At 33.9% G+C, this 8,834-nt stretch overlaps 1 protein-coding gene across 1 annotated transcript; it reads left to right on the top strand.

Annotated features, from left to right (window-relative positions):
* Positions 1-5,979, top strand: LOC124843732 (kinesin-like protein KIN-5D). The gene is made up of 22 exons (XM_047320542.2): positions 1-428; positions 530-659; positions 952-1,107; positions 1,196-1,672; positions 1,913-2,010; positions 2,119-2,275; positions 2,388-2,457; positions 2,617-2,693; positions 2,779-2,832; positions 2,910-2,990; positions 3,098-3,209; positions 3,354-3,440; positions 3,531-3,706; positions 3,783-3,944; positions 4,023-4,130; positions 4,200-4,358; positions 4,471-4,554; positions 4,647-4,852; positions 4,930-5,031; positions 5,115-5,224; positions 5,325-5,476; positions 5,614-5,979. Exons 1-22 carry the CDS (start codon positions 259-261, stop codon positions 5,833-5,835), a joined length of 3,150 nt encoding a protein of 1,049 aa, XP_047176498.1. The 5' UTR covers positions 1-258; the 3' UTR covers positions 5,836-5,979.
* Positions 5,980-8,834: the final 2,855 nt, after the last annotated feature.

Raw genomic sequence — 8,834 nt, 5'->3', positions numbered from 1 at the left:
CCATAACAGAGACACCACTCCCTCCTTCTCTCTCACACACTCACTTATTATATTATTTTTCATCTCTCAAGAATAAAGTTTCTGACACTGCAAAATTCCATCTGAATAAAACAACCTAACTAACTGCACATTCTAAGATAACCATTATTCTTCTTTTGGATTTCAGTTTCACACTCCTCCACACCACACATTTTGTTCTTCCATTGCTTCCGATTTCAATTCTTCAACGAGGTTTCAACTTCGAATTTGTTAGGTGCAATGGAGCTTCAGCAGAGAAGAGGAGGATTGGTGCCGTTATCGCCGTCGCATACGGCGCGCTCAGGCGACAAGCTGGCGCGAGATCTGCGACCTGCGGATTCTAGTTCCAGTGGTCACAGCAAGTCCGATAAGGACAAAGGCGTCAATGTGCAGGTTCTCGTTCGATGCAGGTCGCTGAGTCCAACTCCGATTTTCACTTCATTGAGTTCGGTTTGTGCATGACTCGTTGAAAGTCGCTGATGGAATTTATTTTGCTTCTGCTTTTGTTCAGGCCGTTGGGTGAAGATGAAGCGAGGTTGAACACGCCGATCGTGATTTCGTGTAACGAAGGTAGAAGAGAGGTTTCGGCTGTGCAGAGTATAGCCAACAAACAGATCGACAGAACCTTCGCATTTGATAAGGTTTTTTCGCGTTTTGCTTTTTTATATGATGACTTTTTTGGTAATGCATACTTCGAGGAGTTACTGGTTTTATTGTTTGGAGTGTGGATTACTCTGTGGATTTTATGAATTGTTCGTGCTGGTGAAAGTATTTATATTCTTGAACTGATCGAGTAGTAGTCACTTGCCTCGTTCTCTATCCATCATAAATAATAGTCATGGCAACAAACTATTACTCTTTTTTTATCTTTTTATTTGTGGATTCTTCACTTGAAATCGTGCATTCATCGGGATTCTGTTTCTTATAAAATAGGTTTTTGGTCCGAACTCCAAGCAGAAAGAACTGTTTGAGCAGGCCATGTCTCCTATTGTGAATGAAGTGCTTGAAGGCTATAACTGCACCATTTTTGCTTACGGTCAAACAGGGACAGGGAAGACGTACACAATGGAAGGAGGTGCAAGAAAAAAGGTAATCTTTTTTTGTTTGCATAGCTTTTTATAGTATGTCTTGTTGCTTTGAGCTGAATCTGTTCCTTTCTATGTTTTTGGTTATGTAGAATGGAGAGTTTCCCAGTGATGCTGGTGTCATCCCAAGAGCTGTGAAGCAGATTTTTGATATATTAGAATCTCAGACTGCCGAGTATAGCATGAAAGTAACGTTTCTAGAACTTTACAACGAGGAGATAACTGATCTTTTGGCCCTTGAGGAGACTTTAAAATTTGTGGATGATAAATCTAAGAAACCAATAGCTCTCATGGAGGATGGAAAGGGGGGAGTTTTTGTTAGAGGTTTAGAGGAAGAGGTTGTTTGCACTGCAAATGAAATTTATAAGATATTGGAAAAGGGCTCTGCGAAAAGGCGAACAGCTGAGACTCTTCTGAACAAACAAAGCAGTCGCTCCCACTCCATATTTTCTATCACAATTCACATTAAGGAGTGTACTCCAGAGGGTGAAGAAATGATTAAATGTGGAAAGCTAAACCTTGTGGATCTTGCAGGCTCTGAGAATATTTCACGTTCGGGTGCAAGAGAGGTATGAAATGATTATGGCATTTATTTTGGGCAGTGTCCATTCAAATGATATAATTTGGAACAGTAGACAGCTTTACTAATCTGATAGAATATTAATATTGGAAAAAGTACCCCTCGTCTATTTAGTCATCTTCAATTCTGATATTATCTTTAGGTCACTTTTATTTTTTCTTGACATTTTTCTGACAAGAGTAAAATGGTATTGCCTTTTTGAGCTTCACTTGTGAGAAAATACTCGCAGGGAAGAGCAAGGGAAGCTGGGGAGATAAATAAAAGCTTGCTTACTCTAGGTCGAGTGATTAATGCTTTAGTGGAGCATTCAGGTCATGTTCCTTATAGGTAAGAGTGACTAACGTTCTGGCTATCTCTCGTTTGCATCTTTTGATTCTATTTTCAAACCCGGAGAAAAAAATGCTTTTGTATTATCAAGTTGTCCCATCATACCAGGGATAGCAAATTAACAAGATTGTTAAGGGATTCCTTGGGCGGTAAAACCAAGACGTGCATCGTTGCTACAATATCACCTTCTATTCACTGTCTGGACGAAACTCTTAGTACCTTGGATTATGCACACCGTGCCAAAAATATCAAGAACAAACCAGAGGTGATTTTCATTGTTCCTACTTTTCTTTATAAACCTTACAATGCTTTTTTGTTTCTTATCACAGATCCGCAATGCAACATATCTAATAGTTTGGAGTTCAATACTTTGTCAGATCAATCAGAAGATGGTTAAATCTGCACTCATTAAGGATCTGTATTCTGAAATTGACAGGCTGAAGCAAGGTTGTCCTGCGTTTACAAATATTTTGTTAGTCACCTTGCATTGTCCCTCCTTCAGTTTTCTCTAAACAGAGAAATTTGCACCATGTTAATAAACTACTTTTTATGTCATAGTTCTGTGCTGGCTTTTTTTTTTTTTATTATTATTTATGTGGTTTGCAGAGGTGTATGCTGCAAGAGAGAAGAATGGAATTTATATACCGCGTGACCGTCATCTTCAAGAAGAAGCGGAGAAGAAGGTTTCTCTGACCGTGTCTTAATTAGAATAGGGAATAAAATTATGCTTTTGAGACATTACTATTGCTAAAACTGTATATTCTATAGGCCATGGTTGAAAAGATAGAACGCATGGAACAAGAAGCAGAGTCCAAGGATAAGGTATTTTCGGTCGTAAATTATTACAATATAGGTATAGTCACTTGAATATTGAAAAGCATCTCATTACTTGTGAGCAGCAACTGATGGAACTTCAAGAACTCTACGATCGTCAGCAACTTTTGACAGTCGAGCTAAGTGATAAACTACAAAAAACTGAGGTAAAAAACGTTGACAAGAGATGGCTGTACACTAACTGATTTTTCTTTATTTTGAACTTCTGATCTGGTTCAAGAATTAAATTTACTTATGGTTCATATTATCTCAGAAAAGTCTTGAAGAAACTGAGCAGTCATTATTTGAACTTGAGGAAAAGCACACACAAGCAAATGCAACAATTAAGGAAAAGGAATTTCTAATATTTAATCTACTGAAATCTGGTTAGTGAAGTTAATTGTAACTCCTATTCTGTATCAACCAGCTGTTTGAATATACCCTTACCATACTTTTTTTTGGTTGGTTGATCAAAATCATTTTCTCCTCATTCCAACGTGTGATTTTTCTCCGTTCTCTGCATCTTCCAGAAAAAACACTCGTGGAGCAGGCAATTGAGCTACGATCTGATCTTAAGAATGCTGCATCCGATGTGTCGAACCTGTTTTCTACAATTGGTTAGAATCATTTTTCAACTGGTAGTTTTATTGGGCCCCAATTAGAGGGAATAACTTGACATCACATAAATGGTTGTTTTTAAACTTTAGAACGGAAGGATAAAATTGCAGAAGGAAACAGATTACTTATCCAGAAATTCCAGTCTCAGTTAGCTCAACAGCTAGAAGATCTGCACAAGGCTGTTGCAGCATCTGTAATGCAACAAGAGCAGCAACTGAAGGCAATGGAACAAGATATGCACTCTTTCGTATCAACAAAGGCAGAGGTGGGTTTCCATTTGCAATGATGCTTGTTATTTTTCTTATCAGATTAACAAACTTGTTATTGTTTCCCTCTTTCAGGCTATTGAAAATCTTAGAGTACAGGTAGGAAAACTAAAAAATATGTATGGTTCCGGCATTAGAGTTTTGGACAATTTAGCTGAGGAGCTTAAAGGAAATAACCAGTTAAAATTTGGAGAGTTGAATTCTGAAGTAGCCAAGCATTCATCCGCCTTGGAGGATGTAAGTGTCTGACACTTTATAAGTTGATTGATTCAACGTGAGTTTCTTGGTGCATTTACTATATTTTTTGTTCTTCAGCTGTTTAAAGGAATTGCATTAGAAGCTGATTCATTACTGAAGGATCTTCAAACTAGTCTCCAAAAGCAAGAGGCCAAGTTAACTGATTATGCTCGACAACAGGAAGCGGTGCGTGATTTCTTGTATGTTGGGTGAACTTCAGAGTTAGAGATGTTAAATTCTATTTATTGAATGCAGGCACATGCCAGAGCAGTCGAGAATACACGTGCGGTATCTAAAATAACTATGAACTTCTTTGAGACATTACACATGCATGCATCCAATTTGATCCAAATTGTGGAAGAATCACAATGTACCAATGACCAGAAATTGTACGAACTTCAAAAGAAGTTTGAGGTGACTGAAAGTGCCCTTCTTTTGCGGAATTTGCACAAATCACGATTGGAAATTTCTTAATACTCCTTTGCCTTTTAACATTTACGCGTCTCTTATTATTTATTGGGTGTAGGAATGTACTGCATTTGAAGAAAAACAAATGTTGGAGAAAGTGGCAGAAATGCTTGCTAGCTCTAGTTCTAGGAAGAAAAAACTGGTAGCGGTTTCTTTTAGACAGTCTAATCTTCCTTACGCTAGCTTCCGTTACTACCTGACTGCAGTTTCTTACCATCTTTATTTGCTTGTTAGGTCCAAATGGCAGTTAATGATCTCCGAGAGAGTGCAAACACTAAAATCAGTAAGCTTAGGCAAGAAACATTAACCATGCAAGATTCCACTTCTTCTATTAAAGCACAATGGAAAAGTCACATGGAAAAATCGGAGTCCAACTATCATGAGGATACTTCAGCGGTAGAATCTGGAAAGAATGACCTTGTGAAGGTTCTCCAGCACTGGTATGGAATATGGATATTTTGTTCTTACTATTCTCTTGTATTCACTGAGCACCTACCCTAACCAAACAATTGCACAGCCGCAAGAAAGCCGAACTAGGCGCACAACAATGGAGAAATGCTCAAGAATGCATACTTAGTCAAGAGAAGAGAAATGCTGCTTCTGTTGACACTATTATTCGGTAGATTTTTCATTCCTTGCTAAGATCAAAACTGTCACTAAGTTTTTTTATCTGCTAATTTTTTTTACACTGCTTTCGAACAGGGGAGGAATGGAAGCTAATAATCTCGTACGAGCCCGATTCTCAGGTGCTGCGTCAACTACTCTTGAAGATGCAGAAATAGCAAACAAGGATATTAAATCTTCCATTGAACGTAAGTACTAGCGTTCATATCTCTGCTATGCTATGCACCACAAAATACCTTGGTAGATTATGCCACAAATGTCACTTGACAAATTATTTATGCTTGCCAGATTCATTGCAACTTGATCGCGACGCCTGTGGTAATATAAACTCTAGGATTATCCCATGCTGTGGTGACTTGAGAGAATTGAATGGTGGTCATTACCATAGAATCGTAGAGATAACTGAAAATGCAGGGAAATGTCTTCTCAGTGAATACGTGGTAAGGGACTTCAAGTACCACTTAGTATGCATATACGTATAGATTCTGGTAACGAAAAATCCTTGTGTGTGGCATCCTTGTGTGTGGCATGTCTTGTGGATTCTAATATTGTGTTTAAACTGCTACATGAAATACAGGTAGATGAACCATCCTGTTCAACACCCAAAAAGAGACCCTTCAATCTGCCCAGTGTTTCGTCCATAGAAGAACTAAGGACCCCACCATTTGAGGAACTACTGAAATCATTCGGGGATTCTAAATCTTCAAAACATGCAAATGGTGACGTTAGATACATTGGGGCATATGAAGCTGCACAATCTGTAAGGGATTCCAGACTTCCCCTTATAGCAATCAACTAGAGCGGTCAAAACTCTGTAAATAGTGTTCGAATGTATTTCCACACAAATTACAAATTCGTTTATTTTTTATTTTGGAAAGAGAAAGAAGGAAAAAAAAACAGTAATATATAATTTTTTTTAATACAGTTTGGTTCCACATGGATACATCTACTGTTGATGTCAACTGACATTGGATTATTATCGCTCTGTTCGTTTGAACAGATTTCACTGTTTACGAAGTTTTGTAAGCGAGGAATTGAGTTCAGTGTTGTGTTCGTTTCAAAAGAAATGCAAAGACGGATTGGAAGGGATTTGCGGGATGTATACCTTTTTCATCACCCGGAGATGTGCGGAGATTTGAAGGGATGAAGTGCAAAAAGTCTTGTTTGCCCTATAATTATTATATAATTTCACCTCCATTTTGGGACATCTGGTTTGGGATTCAGGTGGCTAAGAGCGGGGTCGATTTCTGGAACACAGATGGGAATGAGGGGTTGCTCATAGGGAAGAGGAGAAAGTTGAACTCTTGGCAGGGAAGGGATCCCAGGTGGGGTCCGTTGTGGGTATTGGGGTATTTCACAGGTTACATATTTTTATTAATAATAATCAATAATAATAATATAATAATAATAATAATAATAATAATAATAATAATAATAATAATTATTATTATTATTATTATTATTATTATTATTATTATTATTATTTTACATTTTAATAATTAATTTTAATTTTTTTTATAAACATTTCTAAAATTAAATATAACATTAATACTTTATTTTACTACATTATAATTTTTTTAATATTTTAAAATTAATTTTAATTATTATTAATTAATTTCCTCTCTTTATTAACATTTATACATTTAAATATAACATTAAAAATTAACATTTTATATTACTTTAATAGCTAGGGACATTTTGGTAATCTTTAATTTCTACCAATTAAACTAATTTTTTAAATCTGTCACATCAATCAAATCCTACACTAATTCTCACAAACTTTACCCTCAAATTCACTCTCAATTACCCACAAATCCACTCAAAAAACAACAAAAAAATTACCCTCAAATTCACTCAAATCCATTCAAATCATCTCCCCAAATCATCTCCCTCAAATCCATCAAAAAGAACACACCCTATATGATTTCGACATGCTTTTGTTGCATCTCAAACCTTCCATGAAAATTCATTGAGTGAAAAAGAAAACAATTTGATGGCAGGGTGTTTAGAAAATGGTAAATTAAACATCTCAATTTATTTAATTCGAGAGTTATTAACATTACATAATATTCTTTGCTGGGGTGAACACAATCATCCAATGCATTAACATTGTGATCTTAATAGATTTGAAACATATTACAGGTAAAATAAGAATGTTGTTAGATGCAACACAACTTCAAGTTAGCTCCGTGATCCGTATAGAAGGAGCTATACGTAAATTTTGATTGTTAGATTAAATTAGATAACATGATAAAAAAAAACATTTATGTAATATACGAAAATCCACATAATCTTAACCAAATTTACGCCTTAAATATTTTCACATTCTATTCTATCTTCTCAAACAAATCAATGTGCAACAATTCTGCATCTCTAGCAGTAGAATACAAGCAGCCACCCAAAATATGCAGAACGTAGTATATACCTGATTCTCCGTAAAAGATCTTAATGCAACTTGTAATTTAATACATTATAGTATGCAAAAGCAATCAAACATGTGCTAAAGAAGTATATTAAGAGTTCAAATAATAGTTAAATGTGTCATAGTGAGAATAAATAAATAAATAATTGAGTGATATATAAGAAAAACAAAATCTACAAACATTAAGTTTTATGGTTTTAAATTAAAAGTGGTCTTAGGTCTTTTATTACGATCAATCTCTTCATTTTATTAAAAGTTAAAAAATTCCAACAACATCAAAGTGAAATTACAATCAAAATTATGCTACTTTATGTAAGGATCATCCCAAACCATTGATTTGTCCACACATTGCCTTGCATGTAAGCATGATGATCGACATCAACATTTTTCCTGCATTAACTTACTTAATCCATTAACTTACTCAATCCTTCCCCCAACAATTGTATAAAGGAAAGGCGAAAATAATTCATTTTTCTCAAACCATTTTACATTTTCAAAGCTGCAAGGCACATCCAGCTTAGGTCTAACTAAACTAATTTACGTCGTCCTTGAGTTGTTACTTTTTTTAATTAAGAAAAGTTGTATCTTGATGATTAGTTATAATTTTCTAGACTTTTTAATATTTATAACAAATTTTTAGTTGTCATATTTGGAATATTCTGTACATAATGTCAATGAAAAAAAAGTTAAAAATAGTTTATTTTTTGAGAAATGAGAATAAACAGATATATAATTGTATTGGCTTTAATTATCCTAGTGGAGATTGTCCACTTTTATTTTAGAATAATTAAAAAGTAGTATTTTTCTTATTATTATTAAAATAAAACATATTATTCAATTTAGAGAAAATATACTTTTAAAAAGTAATCATAAAAGCTATTTTTTAATAAACGAGGGAAAACACATGTTGCATGTTTATAACATAATAAATTATTATTATGAAATTAAATATAAATGATTTTTATAATTTTATTGTGAATCATTTTTATTTATTTTATAAGTATTTTTACAGCTAAAAAAATAATTAAGTTTAAGAAAATAGTTAAATTTTAAGAAACTATAAAATTAATAAAATAATTTTTAATTTAAGAAAACATTTATTTAAGAGATAAATTTGAAAAACAAATACGAACATCAAAGAAGAATTTTTGTATAGATATAAATGTTTTTATAATTTCATGGTAAATAATTTTATTTATTTTATAGAGGTAATTTTACAATTAAAAAATATTAAGTTTCAAAAAACGATCAAATAAAAAAATGATTAAATTTAACGAAAGATAAAATAATTATTTTAATTTTAAAAAAATATTTAAAAAATTTGAAAATATGGTAAAAAAGAGAATCTTTATATGCATAAATTTAAATATAAACAA

The sequence above is a fragment of the Vigna umbellata genome, chromosome 3, assembly GCF_029865625.1.
Source record: "Vigna umbellata cultivar VRB3 chromosome 3, Vumbellata_1.0, whole genome shotgun sequence".
Taxonomy (NCBI): Eukaryota; Viridiplantae; Streptophyta; class Magnoliopsida; order Fabales; family Fabaceae; genus Vigna; species Vigna umbellata.
Note: the sequence above shows the minus strand (reverse complement) of the source record. Positions and strands in the feature narration are given on the sequence as shown.